General features: G+C 34.4%; 1 protein-coding gene across 1 annotated transcript; it reads left to right on the forward strand.

Annotated features, from left to right (window-relative positions):
- Positions 1 to 2,245: 2,245 nt before the first annotated feature.
- On the forward strand, positions 2,246 to 21,468 carry CYLC2 (cylicin 2). The gene is made up of 4 exons (XM_057549159.1): positions 2,246 to 2,283; positions 17,291 to 17,331; positions 18,655 to 18,776; positions 20,269 to 21,468. The coding sequence occupies exons 1-4, from the start codon at positions 2,246 to 2,248 to the stop codon at positions 21,466 to 21,468; spliced, it is 1,401 nt and encodes a 466-aa protein (XP_057405142.1).
- Positions 21,469 to 22,292: the final 824 nt, after the last annotated feature.

Below are 22,292 nucleotides of genomic sequence, written 5' to 3' on the forward strand. Positions count from 1 at the left end.
GATTCCTTGTGGTAGGCAGTGAACTGAGTACCTGACAAAATCTCTAATAACTTCTCAACACAGAAATATTAGATACACTTAAATGTAATAAATACTTAAGTCATGCTGACACCAAAGAAGGATTAATAATTCAGAAATAAATATCTTCCCAAAAGAAGGCCACAAATATAAATGCATTGATGTGAGTTGGTGCCACTATATAGTTCACACATTGTAAGTGGTTTAAAACTTGGCACCAAAATAAAGCCAAAGCCAGAAATACACTATCCAGATATGAAATGGAGTTGAAATGGTGCCACCGTCCAGTTTTATGAAACTATCAATGGTGGAGAACTAGGGTTGAAATAAACCAAATCTAGAATAAAATAAAACGACGTTTGTCAACCCCGGTGTTAGGAAACCAAGCCGAGATAGCCACGTAAGGACTGATAGGGAGTTCTATCCTACAGGACCTAGGCAGACGTATTGATACCTCGAGACTGGTAAATTGAAAAAGAATCACTAATTTAATTAAAGGAAAAAATATAAGAAAGAAATAACAATGTAACAGTGTGTGTGTGTTCCATATTGTTCATTTTGAAAAAAGTAACTATAATATTAGAAAGATCTGATTCTGTTTTTGTTTCATTTTTTTAGAAAGATCTTATTTTTTATACTCAGAACTTTGGTTTATGTGAGAAACATCATTAATCAGTAAATATTTCAAACTTATTTTAATTTGTAATGTCTCTTCACTTTGCTTCTCTGGAGGTGATTTTATTCCTAGCTAAATTCTACACTGTAGTATTCTCATCATATTACATTTATCTTTTGCAGTTTTATAATCAACTTTGTTATTCAGATATATTTATGTGTACAGTGCTAGAGTCTATATTGGATATTCAAGTTTATCTATGGGAGTTTGGTGTTTAAGAGGAATATTGAGGTCCTGGGCCTTATCCCTGGTACCAACAAACCACTGGATTTTAAAGAAGCTTTCAAGTGTTGATTGTCTGATGTATATGAAGGGACGATGAGACCCCAGGACATTACACGAATGGGCATACTCCTGAGGAAGTGAGTTTTGATAGTATTTGCAAAATCATCTCTTCTACCTTGCTTGATGATGCCTTTACCATAGATTATGAAAAGTGGATTGTTATAAATTTTTAGAGCATTATTCAATGAGAGACTGTTTACCTGATTTGTCTGCACTGGGCAGGAGAATAATAATTGCAAATGTCTGATAACTAAATAGATATGAATAGTTAATAAGGAATTGCACATGAGAACAAGTGATGTCTACTTACTGATAACCTATGCACAACAGTATCAATACTTAGAGCTGTTTATGTCTGACCTCCCTATTAAGGAAATGTTAAATTCCTTTACATGTATATATATAATGCAAACATAATTTTCATGTGTCATTCCAGATTCTCTCTATTCATTGTCTTAGTTCATTTTTTTACTCTCTCCTATAAACTTTGGAGATATATGAGAAGTTGGTGCCTTTATCTGCTAGACAGGTCTCAGTTGTGGGAACACTTGTCTACTCAGGTCTTCCACAGACGCAGGATTTACCAAGCTGATCACGGGATTTAATCTGCAGCTTGTGCAGCTGCAAGGAAAGATTTCCCTTCCTCTTTCTCAGTAGCACCGTCCCTGGGGCTCAGCTTTGGTTTTGGCCCCACCTCTGTGTGTGCACCGCCCTCAAGTGTCTGTCCCCCCACCCCAGACGACAGGAAGTGAAAGCAGCAGCTGATTGAGCACAGCTCCCTCAGGTGAGGGAGGGGTACGGCAGCCACAATTGGGATTGCGTGCATTGTCTTTGGTGGCGGGCAGTTGCAACAGATTGGGGCACGCTTCCCTGGTGGGAGCCTCTCCCAGTACCCGTGAAGACAGGGGCTGGCGTGTGGGGCAGTAGTGGCCCCACCCTTTGTGCGCCACTCAACAATGGTGCATTGTTTCCTAGGCAGACCACGCTTCTTCTAGGGGCATTCCTGACCACAGGGCCCCTCACTCACATCCACTCTGTTGTATCCACGCAGCCAACACTGGTTCTCTCCCCAGATCTGGTCTCTTAACCCCACGCTTTAGCACTCAGTCCCCACCAGCACTTGTGGATTCCCGTCTCAGGCAAGGGCACCCAGGGCTGATTCCCAAGGAGGATTTGGGACGGATGTTGCTCAGGACCCTGGAGTGGAGGAGGCCTTGGCTTGAGGGGTGGGTGAGCCTGCTCAGATGGGTGCCCCTCCCAGTGCCCATGGAGGCTGAAGAAGCTGGCGGGCGGGGAAAGGAGCGGTAATGGCGGCCCCATCCCTTGCACGCAACTCAACAATGACGCTTTGCTTCTATGGTGTCCCAGGCTTTTTCCACAAACTTTCCCAGTCGTGGAGCTCCTTACTCCTGTCCCTTCAGGCTGTCTTTTCACAGCCAACAGCTGTCCCCTCCCTGGGTCTGCGCTCCAAACCCCACTTTCCAGCACTCAGCGCCCCTCCGCAACAGGAGACTCACGACTCAGGCTGGGATGCACAGAGATGCAGCGCAGACCATGCACGCAGGTCTTACCTTGTCTTGCCTTATACAGGCCGTCAGCTGCATTCTCTTTTGATCCCCCAAAGGTCCTTTTCTGTCCCAGCTGATATGCCCACCGTGAGGGAGTTTTTCTGAGCGCGGGGACCTCCCTTCATTTTCAGCTTCCTGCCATGGTTGCTGGTCCCTCTTTTGATTCCTCTTTTCTTTTTTTTCTTTCTTTCATCCTACCCAGTTGCGAGGGGATTTTTCTTGTCCTTTACGTGTCCAAAGTCTTCCGCTAATGTTCAGCAGGTGCACTGAGAGAATTGTTCCATTCGTAGATGTATTTTTTAAATTAATTTTTATTGGCGTATGGTTGCTTTACAATGTTGTGTTAGCCTTCATTGCACAACAAAATGAATCAGCCATACACATACAGATATCCCCTCCCTTTTGGACTTCCCTCCCATTTAGGTTAGCACAGTGCGTTAGGTAGAGTTCCCTGTGCTATACAGTATGTTCCCATCAGTTGTCTATTTTATACATTGTATCAATAATGTATATGTGTCAATCCAAGTCTCCCAATTCCTCCCACCACACCCCTGTAGATGTATTCTTGATGTACTTATGAGGAGTGACAAATTTTGCGTCCTCCTATTCCACCGTCTTGACTCCTCCTCCTATACACCATATTTTTAAATTGGCAATATATTGCTAAGTCTTAGGAAATAGCTCTGTAAATGTCAAGGACCAACTGTCCTTACTTTTTACTGTTATATAAGAAATAAATGGATTAATGTACAAAAATTATTTTATAACCTGGAAAACACTTACTGTGGAATTAGAAATCATGCTTTGTTTACTAAATCACCACTTTGCAGTGAAACATCAGCATTAATAGTGTTAAATTAGTGGATAGTAAAGCAATAGATCACAGAAATCAGAATTCCTAAATCACCTTATAGAAATCCTCCACCACAACCCCTCTGAAATTTACCATGGTCTGAGATATTAGATAAAAACTTTCATTGAGTAAAACCACAGAGATTTTTATATCTCCTACAATAGCTAAAGTTTAAGACAGCTATTCCTTAAGGGAATTTGTAGACTTTTTAATGATGGCCATTCTGACTGCTGTGAGGTGGTACCTCATTGTAGTTTTGATTTGCATTTCTGTAATAATTAGCAATGATGATTATTTTTCATGTGCCTATTGGCTATCTGTATGTCTTCTTTGGAGAAATATCTATTTATGTCTTCTGCCCATTTTCGACAGGGTTGTTTGTTTGCCTGTTTTTGTTGTTGTTGTTGTTATTGAGTTTATGAGCTGTTTGTATATTTTGAAGATTAAGACCTTATCAGTCACATCATTTGCAAATATTTTCTTCCAGTCCACAGGTTGCCTTTTCGTTGTTTATGGTTTCCTTTGTTGTGCAAAATCTTCTAAGTTTGATTAGGTTCCATTTGTTTATCACTGCTTTTATTTCTATTGCCTTGGGAGACTGACCTAAGAAAACACTGGTTCAATTTATACCAGAGAATGTTTTGCCTATGTTCTCTTCTAGGAGTTTTATGGTGTCATGTCTTATACTTAAGTCTTTAAGCCATTTTGAGTTTATTTTTGTGTATGGTGTGAGGCTGTGATGTTGGAGGGGATGTGGAATAAAGAGAACCCTCCTGTACATTGGTGGGAATGTAAATTGGTGCAGCCACTATGGAGAACAGTACAGAGGTTCCTCAAAAAACTAAAAACAGAGTTGCCATATGATCTAGCAATTCCACTTTTGGACATATATCCAGACAAAACTATAATTCAAAAAGATACATGCACCCCTATATTCATAGCAACACTATTTATAATAGTCAAGACATGGAAACAACCTAAATGTCCATCAACAATTGAATGGATAAAGAAGATGTGATATATACACACACACCCAATGGAATATTACTCAGCCATAAAAAGATTGAAATAATGCCATTTGCAGCAACATGGATGAACCTAGAGATTATCATACTAAATGAAGTAAGTCAGAAAGAGAAAGATAAATACCATATGATATCACTTATATGTGGAATCTAAAATATGCCACAAATTAACTTATCTATGAAACAGAAACAGACTCACAGATATAGAGAGCAGACCTGTGGTTGCCAAGGGGGATGGGGGAGGGAAGGATTGGGAGTTTCGGATTAGCAGATTCAAGCTATTATATACAGGATGGATAAAAAACCAGGTTCTACTGTATAGCACAGGAAACTATATTCAATATTTTGTGATAAAGCATAATGGAAAAGAATGTGAAAAAAGATATACATATGTATAACTGAATCACTTTGTTGTATAGCAGAAATTAACACAACATTGTACATCAACTAAACTTCAATAAAATTTTAAAAAAACAAACAAACTACTCTTTAGGGGAAAAAATGTCAGTTGAAATTCCCCAAAAGGAGCTAAATAATGGCAACATTTTCAAATATTACTCTAGTAGTATTTTTATTCACCTATTAGTGGGGTGGAGTGGTAGGTAGAATTAAAATTATCTAACTCAGCTCTGTCAGTAAGTTGGTAATTTTAATAATCACCTAGCCTTCTTTAAAACCTTGTATCTATGAGTAACCCATAAGGTTACAATGGGAAAAGGCAATGTAAAGTTATGCACATGATTTAACAAAAGATACATGAATGTCAGGGAAGTTAGGATTACAACCAAGCTTAATAGATAAATGTTTAGATTCATCCTTTTCATCAATAAATTAAAACTATATGAAAAATTGAAACAATCTTTTTATTAAGATGTAAAATCAGTTGGTTATTTTGAAACTACCAGTTGTATTTAGTCAGTAATAATGAATGAAAGTAAACACCAATATTAGACTGATTATTAGAGAACATAAAACACAAGTAATAGTAGCTCTTCTTGTTTTCCCCTTTAACTCTCAGTGCTCTTGGCCTCTTTATGATGTCACCTCTCAACATCACTAATTTGAACTCACAGTGCTTAAGCCCTGGCAAATCATAGGTGGGGGAAATGTCTGTACCAAGATTGTAAGTCCTCTTGTCAAATTTTATGTTTTAAAATAACTGAAATGCTCTAGTTAACTTTACATTTATTCTCTTTAATGTAAAGAGATGTTTGTTATATTATTATATTATGTCACCGACAAACAAGAGAGTGTGTGTTTAGCAGACACTTATGTCCTCAAGCAATATCATAAGTTGTTCTGATCCAAGACTTAACTAATTCATTCACTTGGGTAAAATATATACATGGCTATGGATAATTCTTTTTCCATGTGATTCTTCATTTTTTTTTATCATATTGTATTTTGGATCATATAGAATGAAAGAATTCATGATTGACATTCAGATAACTATCATCTCCTTAGAGGCCATTTGGAAATTTATAAGAACATTTTTTTTTTTGTCACAGTGACTAAGGAGTGCTGCTGAACTTTAGAGAGCATGGGTCAAGGGTGTTAAACCTTTGGTAGTAAGTGGGGCAGCCCAACACAAAGAAGAATAACTAAACACTAATTGTATCCCCTTGAGAAATATTGAGTATGCAAAAGTACTCTGCAATGAAAAGCAGACTATGCAGACATGGGAAGTTTGATGATAATAGTGTCCTTATTCTTAATTTATCTTGTGTTAAAGTGAGGTAGGAAAATAAAATCTTTCAATTATGTATACCTTTTTACTGTGAAGACATGGAACAAAGGCAAAGGCATGTAACTCTGAAATGTAAAGGAAAGTGTAACTGGGTTTTCTTTGGACACTACTGTTAAAGAAAAGATAAAACACAAATCTTGAAAATAAAACAGGCTTCCCTGTGCCTACCTCATTATAATACAATCACTACTTTAAAGGACAATCTTTAGTAAAATGTTTGACTGTATTTGCCCTGATTACTTTAGATGTTGAGTGACTTGCTCACTATTACACAGTAATCTCTGCTTGGCAATACACCATGACAGAATAACATCATATTGTACTTACTTTAAAATGTTTAAGCACAATAAAATATTGACTTCATTACTACTATCATGAGGATTGTATAGCTTTCAAAGAACTTCACCATAATGGTTAAAAACCTATTTTTGGTTTTATGACTATTTCTTTATGTTGTTTTCTACTGTAATCCCCAAACTCTTGTGCTATTGTAGAATAAAAGTGTGGTTGAATTCATAATCAAATGGCCTCATTGTTAGCCAATGCAGCCCACATAAAAATCCTTAATATAAAATTTTCATATTTCCTTAGGCTCAAGTGGCAACTTCCCATTCTCTTAACAGAGAATTTGAGATGCAGAAAATAATTTTCTGCTTGTCTTTCCTCTGAACTCTTCTAACAATGATAGGAACTTAATATTAGACTTACATTTCTGTGCCATGACTACCAACTTTGTACCTGATAAAGAAAATTCTCCTCTTTGAGCTCAGTACACCCCCCGCCCACTCAATCTTCTTTAATACCTTTATTCATCCAAACCGCAACAACCCAACTCAAGAGTTTCACCTCTTCTTACCTTTGTCCTCAATTCAGGTTGTGTCAGTCAACTCAATCCCTCCATTATTAATACTGAATAGGTCTAAGACATCTGAGGGAAGTGCGAGAGGTTTGCCCAAAGATTTGGCATCAGATAGGTATCTAAAAATCTGAACTTTAAAAACTTCCAGCTTTAGCTTCCAGATCTCATATCCACTGTACATTTTATCTTTCTCTCCCTTGTGCTTCATTAATAAGTCCTCTCTTACTATCTTGGCCTAGGGATTCACCTTGATATAAAACAGGATTTATTGACCTTGGCACTATTGACATTTTAGGGGGGATAACTCTTTATTGGAGTTGAGGACTGGGTGGGGGGCAGGGAGGAATGGGGGTCCTGTGCATTATAAGATGTTTAGTAGCATTTGTGGTTCCCTACGTACTAGATGTCAGTATCAGCAAGTATGTGTGCACACATGCGTATGCACACACACATGCACGCAACTGTGACAATCAAAAATATCTCAAACATTGCAAAATATCCCCTGGGGGAGGAGATTCAAAATACACTCAGGTTGAGAAACACTGCTCTAGAAAATGTTAGAAAAAGACAGGAAATCTCAGGATACTACACATAGAGCCATCCCTCAGCAAGAAAATAACCATGTGGCTCTTGACCTTTGCCTTTACATCGAGACCCCTCTAGCAATACAACAATGACTCAGGCCCCAGTCCGTCCCTGGAAAACTTTCTGCTAAGTCCTTTGTGGCCTTATTTACGTGCATCTGATACAGAATCCCAAAATCCAGAGCCTGCTGTCAGGATATATTGGGATATATATATATGAAATATAATACTGCTCAGCCATAAAAAAGAATAAAATTGTGCCATTTACAACAACATAGATGGACTTGAAGAGTATTATGTTAAGTGAAATAAGTCACACAGAGAAAGAGAGACACTGTAATGATATCACTTACATATAGAATCTAAAAAATAAAACAAACTAGTGAATATAACAAAAAAGAAACAGACTCACAGATATAGAGAACAAACTTGTGATTACCAGTGGAGAGAGGGAAGTGGGGAAGGGCAATAAAGGGGTAGGGGATTAAAAGGTACAAACTATTATGTATAAATTAAGCTACAAGGATATATTGTACAACACAGAGAATATAGCCAATATTTTATAATAGCTATAAATGGAGCATAACCTTTAAAATTGTGAATCACTATATTGTACACCTGTAACTTACATAATATTGTACATCAACTATACTTCAATAAAAAAAAAATCAACAAAATGAAACTGGAGGCAATATCACATTATTGAGAGTCCTTACCCTTTGAATTTATTATACATTTTTAAATCATACCCAAACAGGGACACTGTTAAAGAAAAAGGTAAAGGTGGGTGTATTTTGTGCTTAAAGTTTTCAGACTGAAAAAAAAAAAATCCCACAAAGTTGGTTAAATGTTTACCCCTTTAACAAAATACCTTTTTCTATTGGCAATATAGAAACAGATTCTTCTCTTAAAAAATGAACTCTCCATGTCTCCCATGTCTCCTACTTTGGTATCTCAACTTTTTATTCAGGAAAACCTAAAGCTAGCTTCCCTTTCTAAGTCATGAACATACTACATTCCACAATGCTGACAATGTGTATCTTCTTTACATAAAAAAGCTGACGGACACTGAGACTGATTTTGAAATGTTTAGATGTGTGGACCTGAACTGAAGGCAGATTTGTGGCTTCTGTGTTCCATTTAATCTTAGTTAAGATGAAGTATTAGTTATTGTGTATGTGTGTATGTGTGTGTGTCTGTGTGTGTGTGTGTGTGTGTATATTCCAAGACCTTAATTCAAAAACTAGGCATATCACAAAATAACAACCATTTGACTTAATTGTTGTGTTTCTTCTTCTTTTTAGAGTAAGTAATTAAATTAGACCATCTTCACACTTTTGAGGGACTTTTTAAAAAGGATAGAAATAAATTTATATTCACATAAAAATAGTTTTCAAATAAAAACCAATAAAACATACACTGAGAGTTCGTGTTTTTTTCATAAGAAACTTCAAGAATTGAATCTGAATGCATCCTGGTCTAGAAAATTTCTTGACTGTCCCAGAGAGACAAGGGGAGAGATGCTGTCACCAGCAGAACTAGACTTAGGGGAAAGAATGGAAAAATTCTCTCTAGTCCTAAAAAATTAAATTGATTTAACTGCTTATGACATATGTAAATTTACATAGAGAGTGAGAACTATGGTATTTGGATCATTGCTATTTTAGGGGTCCTATAAATTCTTCTCAGTAAAAATAATACTAAATGTATTGAATTGTCACTAACTCTAACCTAACCAACCTTAAGAAACATAAGAATTTTCAACCACACCACTAAGTTACATTTTGCCAGTTTCCAGTCAGTCCATTCTGCCTCTCCCCCACAAATGGCTGCTAAGTTACCATAGAAAATCTTGCCTATTCTTGAAATTAACACAAATTAAATCATAACGTATATGCTTTTGGGTTTCTGGATTTTTTTCTTTCAGTATAATATTTTTTTTTGGATTCATCCATGTTTCCATGTTGCATACATCAGTAATACATTCCTTTACATAGCTGAGTAGTATTCCATTGCATGAATATACCATACTTAGTTTATCCATTCTCCTGTTGATCACTTTAGTTTTGGATTATTATGGGTTACTTTAGTTTTGGGTTATTATGAATAAAGTTGCTATAAACATTTTCCCCAAGTTTTTTGGAGATTTCTCTTGGGTAAGCTACTAGTGGAAATGCTGAACCATACATAGAACATGTGTATGTTTAACTTTATTTTAAAAAAATCAAGGGACTTCTCTGGTGGTCCAGTGGTTAAAACTTCACCTTCCAATGCAGGGGGTGCGGGTTCAATCCCTGGTCAGGGAGCTAAGATCCCACATGTCTTGCAGCCAAAAAACCAAAGCATAAAACAGAAGCAATGTTGTAACAAATTCAATAAAGACTTTAAAAATGGTCCACATCAAAAAAAAAAAAAATTAAAAAAAAAATTAAAAAAAAATCAAGTGGTATTCCAAGGTGGTTGTACCATTTGTACCTTCACCACTGATGCTGAACATGTCAGATGCTCTATATTGTAGCTGATGACTGGTGTCATTAATCCTTAACTTTAGCTCTTCTAGTGGGTTTAAAGGGTTCTTTTACTTCTAATCAGATATATATGTGTGTGTGTGTGTGTGTGTGCGTGTGTGTGTGTGTGTGTATGTGTGTGTGTGTGTATATATATATATATATATTTTTTTCCTTTTCATCTTTAATTTCCCTGAGGAATTTTTTTTTTTTTTTAGTTCTCTTATACAGGTCTCACATATATTTCAATAAAATTATTTAAAAATAATTTTTGTTATTACAAATTATACTATTATATTGTTTTCTAAAATTTATATGCCCAACTTTTCTAGTTATAGAAATATAATTAGTTGCTATAATTAGACCTTGTATCATATGATCTTATTATGTTCAATAAATAGCTCTAAATTATTTTTTAGGTGTCATTGGATATTCTACTTACTAAACAATGCCCTCTGTGAATAAAGTCCAATTTTACTTCTTCCTTTCCATTTTAATGTTTTTATTGCCTTATGGAACAAAACAGCATCTGGATTACAATGCTGAATGAAGTGAGCATCCATGCCTTGTTTATAGTTTATAGAGGAAAGACAGTCAATATTCCACCATTAATTAATTTGATTTTAATAGTAACTATTGTCAGGACTCATTTAATCTATTTGAGGAAGATGCCTTCGATTCCTAGTGTTCTCAGAGTTTTAAAATTATGAATGAATGTTACTCTTTTTCAAAACTTCTTCTGCATATCTTGAGATAATCAGATGAATTTTCTTATATGTTATTTGGAGTGATTACAATGATTAATTCATATATATTAAACCAACTAGTTTACACTGCATAGAGTAAACCTCAATGATCATGGTATGTTAGCCTTTTTATATATTGTTCAGCAAGATTAATAAATTGTTAAGGAATTTTTGCATCTATGTTAATGCATGGTATTAGTCTATAATATACATTTCTGGTAATGTCCTTGAGACATTTTGGTGACAGGGTTATTTATATTGATCTCAAAAATGAGTTTAAATATCTTCCCGCTTCCTCTTGTTTCTGAAAAACTTGTGTAGAGTTGTTAGTATTTTTCCTTAAGTTTTTAATTGGATTTATCAGTAAAACTCCATGGGCCTGTGCCTTCTTTTCTGGGAAGGTTTTTGATAGTGAATTAAATTTATTTAATAATTATAGGGCTATTCACATTTTTGTTGTTTCATCTTGTGTCAGTATTGGTAAATAAACTGAGTTTTACAAGGAGCTCATCTATTTCACTTGAGTTGCTCAGTTTATTATAATAAAATTGTTACTGATATTCCTCATTATCCTTTAAAATCTATATAATTACAAAACCTTCATCTCTCCTGATATTGGTAATTTGTGTGTTCTCTCTGTTTTTCTTCATCAGTTTTTCTAAAAGTTAATAAATTTTAATAATCTTTTCAAAAACAAATTTTGGATTTTTATATTTGCTCTAATTTGTTTTTTTTAATTTTTATTTTATATTGGAGTATAGCTGATTTACAACGTTGTGTTAATTTCAGGTGTACAGCAAAGTGATTCAGTTATACATATACATATATCTATTCTTTTTCAAATTCTTATCCCATTTAGGTTATTACAGAATATTGAGCATGGTTCCCTGTGCTATACAGTAGGTCCTTCTTGGTTATCTACTTTTAAATATAGCAGTGTGTATATGTCAATTCCAAATTCCCAATTTATCCATATGCCTCACCTTTCCTTTTTGGTAACCATAAGTTTGTTTACTATGTCTGTGTGTCTGTTTCTTTTTTGTAAAGAAGTTCATTTGTATCATTTTTTTTTTTTTTAGATTCCACATATAAGTGGTATCATATGATATTTGTCTTTTTCTGTCTGACTTACTTCACTTAGTATGATAATCTCCAGGTCCATCCATGTTCCTGCAAATGGCATCATTTCATTCTTTTTAATGGCTGAGTAATATTCCACTGCATATGTGTACCACATCTTCTTTATCCATTCATCTGTCAATGGACATTCAGGTTGCTTCCATGTCTTGCCTATTATAAACAGTGCTGCAATGAACACTGGGGTGCATGTATCCTTTTGAACCATGCTTTTCTCCAGATATATGCCGAGGAGTGGGACTGCTGGATCATATGGTAGCTCTATTTTTAGTTTTTTCAGGAACCTCCATACTGTTCTCCATAGTGGCTATACCAATTTATATTCCCACCAACACTGTAGGAGGGTTCCCTTTTCTCCACACTCTATCCAGCATTTATTGTTTGTAGACTTTTTGATGATGGCCATTCTGACTGGCATGAGGTGATATCCCATTGTAGTTTTGATTTGCATTTCTCTACTGATTAGTGATGTTGAGCATATTTTCACGTCCCTCTTGGCCATCTGTATGTCTTCTTCAGTGAAATGTCTATTTAGGTCTTCTGCCCACTTTTTGATTGGGTTGTTTCTTTTTTTTTGATATTGAGCTGCACGTGCTGTTTGTAAATTTTGGAGATTAATCCCTTGTTGGTCACAATGTTTGCAAATATTTCTCCCATTCTGTGGGTTGTCTTTTCTTTTTGCTTATGGTTTGCTTTACTGTGCAAAAGCTTTTGAGTTTAATTAGGTCCCATTTGATTCTTTTTATTTTTATTTCCATTACTCTAGGAGATGCACTGAAAAAGATATTGCTACGATTTATGTCAAAGAGTGTTTTGCCTATGTTTTCCTCTAAGAGTTTTACAGTATCCAGTCTTACATTTAGGTTTTTAGTCCATTTTAAGTTTGTTCTTGTGTACGGTGTTAGAGAATGTTTTAATTTCATTCTTTTACATGTAGCTGTCTAGTTTTCCCAGTACGATTTATTGAAGAGACTGTCTTCTCTCCACTGTATAGTCATGCCCTCCTTTGTCATAGAGTAATTGACCATAGGTGCGTGGGTTTATTTCTGGGCTTTCTATTCTGTTACATTGATCTATATTTCTGTTTTTGTACCAGTACTATATTGTTTTGATTACCGTAGGTTAGTAGTATAGTCTGAAGTCAGGGAGCCTGATTCCTACAGCTATGTTTTTCTTTCTCAAGATTGATTTTGGGACTTCCTTGGTGGTCCAGTGGTTAAGAAAAGAATCCACACTTCCAATGCAGGGGGCACAGGTTTGATCCCTGGTGGGGGAACTAAGACCCCACATGCCATGTGGTGTGGCCAAAAAAAAAAAAAAAAAAGATTGATTTAGCTATTCAGGGTCTTTTGTGTCTCCATACAAATTAAAAAATTTTTTGTTCTAGTTCTGTGAAAAATGCCACTGGTAATTTTATAGGGATTGCAATGAATCTGTAAATTGCCTTGAGCAATAAAGTTGTTTTGACAATATTGATTATTCCAGTCCAAGAACGTGGAACATCTTTCCATCTGTTTGTGTCATCTTCAGTTTCTTTCAGCAGCAGCTTACAGTTTTCAGAGTGCAGGTCTTTTGCCTCCTTAGGTAGGTTTATTCCTAGATATTTTATTCTCTTTGATGCGATGGTACATGGGATTGTTTCTTTAATTTCTCTTTCTGATATTTCATTGTTAGTGTATAGATATGCAACAGATTTCTGTGTATTAATTTTATATCCTGCAACTTTAGCAAATTCATTGATGAGCTCTAGTAGTTTTCTGGTAGCATCTTTAGGATTTTCTATGTAAAGTACCATGTCATCTGCAAAGAGAGACAGTTTTACTTCTTTTCCAATTTGGATTCCTTTTATTTCTTTTTTTCCCTCTGATTGCTGTGGCTAGGACTTCCAAGTCTATGTTGAATAAAAATGGTAAGAGTGGACATCCTTGTCCTGTTCCTGATCTTAGAGTAGATGCTTTCAGCTTTTCACCATTGAGTATGATGTTAGCTGTAGGTTTGTAACATATAGCCTTTATTATATTGAGGTGTGTTCCCTCATTGCCCACTTTCTGGAGAGTTTTTATCATAAATGGGTGTTAAATTTTGTCAAAAGCTTTTTCTGCATCTATTGAGATGATCATATGGTTTTTATTCTCCAATTTGTTAATGTAGTGTATCACACTGATTGACTTGAGGATACTGAAAAATCCTTGCATCCTTGGGATAAATCCCACTTGGTAGTGGTGTATGATCCTTTTAATGCATTGTTGGATTCTGTTTGCTAGTATTTTGTTGAGGATTTTTGCGTCTATGTTCATCAGTGTATGGCCTGTAATTTTCTTTTTTTTTTTTTTGTGGTATCTTTGTCTGGTTTTGGTATCAGGGCAATGGTGGCCTCATAGAATGAGTTTGAGAGTGTTCCTCCCTCTGCATCTTTTTGGAAGAGTTGAGAAGGATAGGTTTTAGCTCTTCTCTAAATATCTGATAGACTTGCCTGTGAAGCCATCTGGTCCTGTACTTTGTTGAGAGTTTTTAAATCACAGTTTCAATTTCAATACTTGTGATCAGTCTGTTCATATTTTCTATTTATTCCTAGTTTAGTCTTGGGAGACTGTACCTTTCTAAGAATGTGTCAATTTCTTCTAGGTCTTCCATTTTATTGGAATATAGTGGCTGTAGTAATCTCTTATGATACTTTGTATTTCTGTGCTGTCAGTTGTAACTTCCTATTTTTCATTTCTAATTTTATTGATTTGACCCCTCTTCCTTTTTTTCTGGATGAGTTTCACTAAAGGTTTATCAATTTTGTTTATCTTCTCAAAGAACCAGCTTTTAGTTTCATTGATCTTTTCTATTGTCTTCTTCATCTCTATTTCATTTATTTCTGCTCTGATCTTTATGATTTCTTTCCTTCTACTAATTTTGGGTTTTGCTTGTTCTTCTTTCTCTAGTTGCTTTAGGTGTAAGGTTAGATTGTTTGAGATTTTTCTTGTTTCCTGAGGTAAGATTGTATTGCTATCAACTTCCCTCTTAGAACTTCTTTTGCTGTGTCCCATAGGTTTTGGGTCATCATGCTGTCATTGTCATTTGTCTCTAGGTATTTTTTTTACTTCCTCTTTCATTTCTTCAGTGATCCACATTGTTTAGCCTCCACATATCTATGTTTTTTTACAGTTTTTTTTTTTCTTCTTGTAGTTGACTTCTAATCTCATAGCCTTGTGGTTGGAAAAGATGCTTGATATGTTTTCAATTTTCTTAAATTTACTGAGGCTCACTTTGGGGCCCTGCATGAGATCAACCCCGGAGAATGTTCCACAGGCATTTGAAAAGAATGTGTATTCTGCTGCTTTTGGATGGAATGCTCTAAAAATATCAATTAAGTGCATCTGGTCTAATGTGTCACTTAAGGCCTGTGTTGCCTTATTGATTTTCTGTCTGGGTGATCTTTCCACTGACAAAAGTGGGGTTATATTTGCTCTAATTTTGTTTCTCTTTCACTGATTTTTCTTGCTTAAGCTTTATTATTTCCTCCCTTTAACTTTGACTTTAGTTTGATATTTTCCTAATTTTAAAGCAATAATTTACAACACTGATTTTAAACTTTTTTCTAATAAAATGCATTAAAGCTATAAAGTTCTCTCTATGTACTGTCTGCAGTATTCCACAATTTTTGTTATAAATTATTGTCCATTTGCTTCTTTTTCATAAGTGTGCATTGTAAATTGTTTGACCACTGGTTATGTAGAAGGAGGTGTTTATGTTTCAAATGTTTATGTACTTTCAATATACTGTTGACCCATGAATAACATGGGCTCTAGGGGGAGCCAATCCCCACAAAGTCAAAAATCCACACAGAACTTAATAGTTGGCCCTCCAAATCTGTGGTATTACATTCAGGGATTCAACCAACCACAGACCTTGCAGTATGGTTGTATTATTGAAAAATATCCACATATAAGTGGGCCCATGAAGTTCAAACCCTTGCTGTTCAAGGGTCAACTGTAATTTTGTTATTGATTTTTAATTCAATTGCTTTATTATCAAAGAATATTCCTCAGAGATTACACAGAAATTAATGGACCATGCCTATGTACCACTTTTTAAATCTCAAATTTAATAATATTGTTTTATGACATAGTTCCTCTTTCAGAGCATTTAGAAAAGAGAAGTTCATAACCATGGTTGAAAATCAAAATTTCTTCAGCAGTGTATAAATGTAGATTGGCTAGGTTTAAACCTAGAGATATAGTAGGGTGAGTAATTTTAATGCACGCCCTCAGTTAAGAAATCACTAGACCAGGTAACTTATTAGTCAACACATCCTGAATTTTATTCAATTAATTCATTCAAATTTTTGTAGAGTGGCAAAAATGTGCCAGGTTTTTAATGGGAACAAAAATTTTAATGAAGGTACCAAGATACTTCTGTACTGCACTTTATTCTTAATATTTACATAATGTTAAAATAAGGAAAACACTGTATGAGCATGTGTGTTTTTATGTGTGTGTGTATGCGTGTGTGTGTAAGCCCCAAACTCATTCATGATCAACAATGACATTATTTCTGTAATATAATGGGATGATGTGTAATAATATTTCTTTAACAGATCTTAATATGTGCCTCCGTTACAAATAAATAAGAATTAGATATAAAACTCCCCTTTGTGAGAATAAACATGCTCATATAGTACTAAGACAAATGGAAATTTGTAAATGGAAACTACTTTGCAACATAGTTTTATTTCTCATATTTTCCTAGAGAAGAAAAAAAGTCAAAATCCATATCAATGCTTGTGGTATACACTGACAAACACACACACACACACATGCACACATTCACAGACAGACATGCATGCCATTGAGTGATTTGGATTTGGTTAAATTCTGAGATTATTTTGAGGATCTGATTTCACCTAGGCATAGTGTTTTTAAGATGATGTCTTATAATTCTTACAATGTCTTATAGTTCAATTTTAAGAGAATTTGGAGCATAAAGTGGGGAAAAATTCAATCATGGTGTCACATTAAAAAGCCCATAAATGTCCATATTTCAGATATGCATTTTGGTGAGGTTTTTTTTTAATGTTTTTATCCATCTTGTTTTAGTTATGTTGAAGTTTGTGTTAAAAACACATATTTGCTCATTTCTATTTTTCTAGGATGAAGTAATCTTACATAATAATAGAGATCTAAGAATGTAAAATATTTCTCTAGCTGGTCGTGGCAAGTGTTTATGTACAATAATGATCATTAAATAGAGTGATTTTTTTATAAATTAATTAAAACTTTCCCCTCTTATTTTAATAGCCAAAAAATAAACTTTGGGACATATGATAATTACATCCCAGGTAAGAAAGTTCAATTTTTTTAAACAGGTATGATTAATTTTAGGGATAAATGATAAATAACAGCTGTCATGGAGTATTATTAAAAATCAGCTTTTAATTTTCCTAAGCACCTTTCTCATGGGCTCATTGAATACCTTCTAAAGATATTTTGTCTTAATATCCACAGAAGATTAAGTGAATATGTTCAGCAACATAAAGGTGGACATATTTACATGTTAGAACTCAAACAGTTAGATGATCTTACAGTTGAAAGGCAGTGTAAAAAAATGGATAAATAACTTCTTACCTGTGTCAGGAATGTCTTCTGCTACATTGCTGATATTCTATATCGGACATATAATTGACAAAAAAATTCATTACTTGACAAGGCCAGTCAATCTGATGGTGAAGGACTTCTTATATCAAGTAATCAATTTTCTCTCATATATTAAACTTAAATATATCTTTCATTCTGCATATTTTCTCATTGATCCTGATTCTATCTTTAGGAGACTCACAGGACAGGTCTATTTTCTCTTATATACAGCATTTTTGTACACACTTAAATAGAGTGAGGATATCTCTCTCACAGGTCTTATTGGTAACCTAAATATTTTTAACCATTTATATTATAGTTTCCATGTAACTCGACCCTCACAATCACAATTCTGTAGGTACTCTTTATTTATCGATTTTCTTCATTAGTATGCCACCAATGACAATGCAGTTCTTGGGTGTATGACATTTACTCTTGTAGCTTAGAATATGGTTACTAACTAAGGGAATCTTAAGTGTTGGCCTTTATATTCAGTCATATATTTACTGAATATTTTAAATAGGAACTGTGCTAAGTACTCTGGGAGCTACAGAAGTAGCTACCATATTTTCTGTTCTCAGTAGAATTGTATGCTAACCAAAAGAATATAAAGCAAAAATCTAGACTGGAAGAGATAGAAAGATTAAAAGGAAACAGTAAAACTGTGTTTTTCCATTTACATTACAGACTATATTAGTTTCACAATGACTATATAATTAACTATAAAACTAGTCAAAATTTTAAAAAATCAAATTTAATTTTCTCATATTAATAGTACAGAATTTCAAACATTACCAAATACATGAAGCCATAATTTGAATCATTTATTTATTAATTTACTTATGATTACTTACTGCCATTTTATTTATTTTTTTAATATTTTCTAAACCAAACCAAATTTATTTACGAATTATTAACCTCTTGACAGTACTTGGGCAATGGGAAAGAATGGGCAAGAGAAACTTACTGCCATTTTAGATAAAATTCTATTTATTCTGAAGTGTATGCTTAATGTTTTCTTTTTTTAGTCAGTGAATTAAGTAAAAAATCATGGAATCAGCAACATTTTGCCCTGGTATTTCCCAAACCACCACGGCCAGGAAAAAGAAGGAGATCAAAACCTTCCCAACTACAAGACAAAACAGTTCCTGTGAGTATTGAAAAGATCACATAATTTTACTGGTAATAATCTTGTGAAATCATGTATAGCTATATATGTTACAGATCATCGTTGACCAATGGGATTTCTGTGATGATGGAAGTATTTTATATCTTTGCATTCCAATTCCAATATGGCTACTGAACACTTGAAATGAGGCTAGTGCAACTGAGCAGTTGAATTTTACATTCAATTTGATTCAGTTCACATGTGGCTTTTAAATTGTACAGCACAGTTAAAGGTAACTCAATTCTACTACTTGGAGAAAGTAGATATATTTAATTTGCATTTCAGTGTATACAAATTATTCCCTTATTTCATATTAAATATTTGCTCAGCAATCCCACATTATAGAAAACACGTAACCAAGAAGCACAGAAATCTGGAGATCCTAATGCTACAGTTAGTATGAGCATTCAGAAAATATTCCCCAGTTGGAGAAACCCCCTCATGAGAATCATGGAGTTACATTATACACTAAGGAAGTTTCAATGCTTTCTCATTTCCTATAATATAGAATTCCGGATTTTGAATATTAGAAGATTAATATTTCCCAATGTTTCTGGAATCATCAAGGAATATGAAAATGTTCCAAGAAAAGTTTTCACAAAATAACATATCATCAACTCTTGTTTATTTTAGGGAATGTATTTAATCAGTAGTAACCTAGGTTTCTTCTAGGTTTTCTCATCTTTTTAAAATTTTCCTTTCTTTCTTTATTAAATTTATTTTTCCAGCCATTAACATTCTTTCCAAAATTTGCTATTTTTGCAATTAAGCTTTTAAAAATATTTGATTAGGAGTTGAAAACAGAATGTACCATTCTGCTCAAACTAACGTCCACTGAACGTTATAGCTTTCATTATTGCAGTTTCTTATCTGATATAACTATATATAACTCAAATTATATCTTGTCAGGCAGAGGAGTATTAGGCTTTTACTTTTAACCACAGGTAGCATTCTAAATTCCAGAGACTTTGAACGTGACAATAGAGACCAGGATATGCCTGAACATGAAACTCTTAGATGTTAGAGAATAATTAGTTTCTGAGTTAGCACAGAAATGGAAGGTGGGGAAGACATTCCATGAAATCTCAAGAACACAGAGTAAAAAAACAAAAACAAAAACACAGACAAAACCTAAATTTCTCATGATTGTGAAGAGAGGTTCTGATTTGTCATTAGTCAGTGGAGTTCTGTGAGAATTTTTTTTTTTTTTTGAGAATTTTAACATAAAATCTTGAGGGAATTATGAAGATCCTCTAAATTATAATCAGGCCTTAAATGAGGCATGGCTGTCCTTTAGTACAAAAAAGGAACAAAGTTGAAAAAGCATAATAAACTATGCAATCTACCATTTACCCACTATTTATCAAAATATAAAATCTTTTCATGGTTGAAGTTAAGTGTATTCAATATCTGGTAATAAAGGCTGTGTACCTCACACACAAGTTGTTCATTATTATTCTAACCAATATTTCAGAGATATGATGAAGACAAATTAAGGGGAGGTCACAAACCACCATTATGGATGCACCGTTCTTTAATGAGAATTTCTGAGAGACCATCTGTTTATTTAGCTGCTAGGAGGCAGCCTCCACAGAAACCAGCTCAACACTCCAGGGAGGATGCTAAAGATGTAGCAAAACCTTTATCTCCATCAATAATTAAGAAAAGTAAGGAAGACAAGAAGGACAAATCAGATTCAGAAGCAGAGTCCACAGTTTCAGAGGAAAAACTTAGGAAAGGTTCAAAGAAAGAACCAGGAGCTAAAGAAGAGAAAGCAGATGCAAAGAAAGATGTCAAAATAGAGAAAAAATGTTCAAAGAAGGGCAAGGAGTCAGTTACAGAATCTGAAGATGAAAAAGCAGGTGCAAAAAAAGGTTCTAAAAAATACAAGAAAGGTTCAAAGAAGGACAAAGACTCAGGTACAGAATCAGAAGGTGAAAAAGGAGATGCAAAGAAAGACTCTAAAAAAAATAAGAAAGGGTCAAAGAAGGGCAAGGAGTCTGATACAGAAACAGAAGGTGAAAAGGGAGATGCAAAGAAAGATTCAAAAAAAGATAAGAAAGGTTCAAAGAAGGGCAGGGAGTCTGCTACAGAATCAGAAGGTGAAAAAGGAGATGCAAAAAAAGATTCCAAAAAAGATAAGAAAGGTTCACAGAAGGGCAGGGAGTCTGCTACAGAATCAGAAGGTGAAAAAGGAGATGCAAAGAAAGATTCCAAAAAAGATAAGAAAGGTTCACAGAAGGGCAGGGAGTCTGCTACAGAATCAGAAGGTGAAAAAGGAGATGCAAAGAAAGATTCCAAAAAAGATAAGAAAGGTTCAAAGAAGAGCAAGGAGTCCATTACAGAATCAGAAGGTGAAAAGAAAGATGGAAAGAAGGATAAGAAAGGGAACAAGGATTCAAAGAAACCTGGTGAGAAAGGAGATGAATCAAAGGACAAGAAAGATTCAAAGAAGAAGGAGAGTAAAAAGGATAAGAAAGATGAAAAGAAGCCCGGTGAGGCAGATAATGAGTCAAAAGATGCTGCCAAGAAAGAAAAGAAAGATACCAAGAAAGAAAAGAAAGATGCCAAGAAAGAAAAGAAAGATGCCAAGAAAGAAACTGACACAGAATCTGCTGAGTCAAAGAAAGATGCCAAGAAGGATGCAAAGAAAGATGCCAAGAAGGGCAAGTAGGTCTTGGATGATAATTCAAAAGAATATTTGATGGAACAATTTTAGTAGTCTGAAACTGAATATATGAAAAGGGGGATTCAAAGAATTAATGAAATAATTTTTTAAATGGGGGAAAGAAGAACACAAAGATGGGCTCAGAAAACCTTCATTAAAAATATAAGGAAGACGTTAAAAGGACTTGGAGGATACTTATGCTAAATTTGGGGATATGAAGAATTCAATGAAAGATCCTTAAAAAGATTCAAAAAGAATATGCAGAAGTTAATGATGTTGAATCTGTGGATACAAAGAAGAAAAAAAATCAACAAAGGCGTCAAAAAAATTCAAGGATGCAGATATTGAATCCATAGATTTAAACAACCTGAAATTGCACCCACAGATTTAAATAAATAACCATAGGAGTCATGAGAGGAAGTCAAACAAATTTCATAAAGTCTACTTTCAAATAAGTACAAATACAAATTAAAGGTAGCATTCCTCAAAAGAAAAAAAAAAAAGAAAAAAGGAAAAAAATTACTGCTTTTTTGTGAGCCTGTACCATCTCTGAAGTATAAACAGCCACAACAGGTTGATGGATTTTGAATACTCTGCTTCCAAGACAAGATAAACATACTTGGTAAGTTAGTTTTGTTTTCTTTTAAGTCAAATAAGATTAAAAAACAATTAAACTGACTTAAAGGTTTGAATTGAAATTTACCATTCTTATAAAATCTCTGTAATCTGCTCACTAGATTTTTACTAGACTTTTAGCAAGTTTGGACTTTTTCATAATAAGAAATATTTAAGAATATGGAGGGAACACCACATGAATGAAGATTTTAAAA

Source organism: Balaenoptera acutorostrata, chromosome 6 (genome assembly GCF_949987535.1).
Source record: "Balaenoptera acutorostrata chromosome 6, mBalAcu1.1, whole genome shotgun sequence".
Taxonomy (NCBI): domain Eukaryota; kingdom Metazoa; phylum Chordata; class Mammalia; order Artiodactyla; family Balaenopteridae; genus Balaenoptera; species Balaenoptera acutorostrata.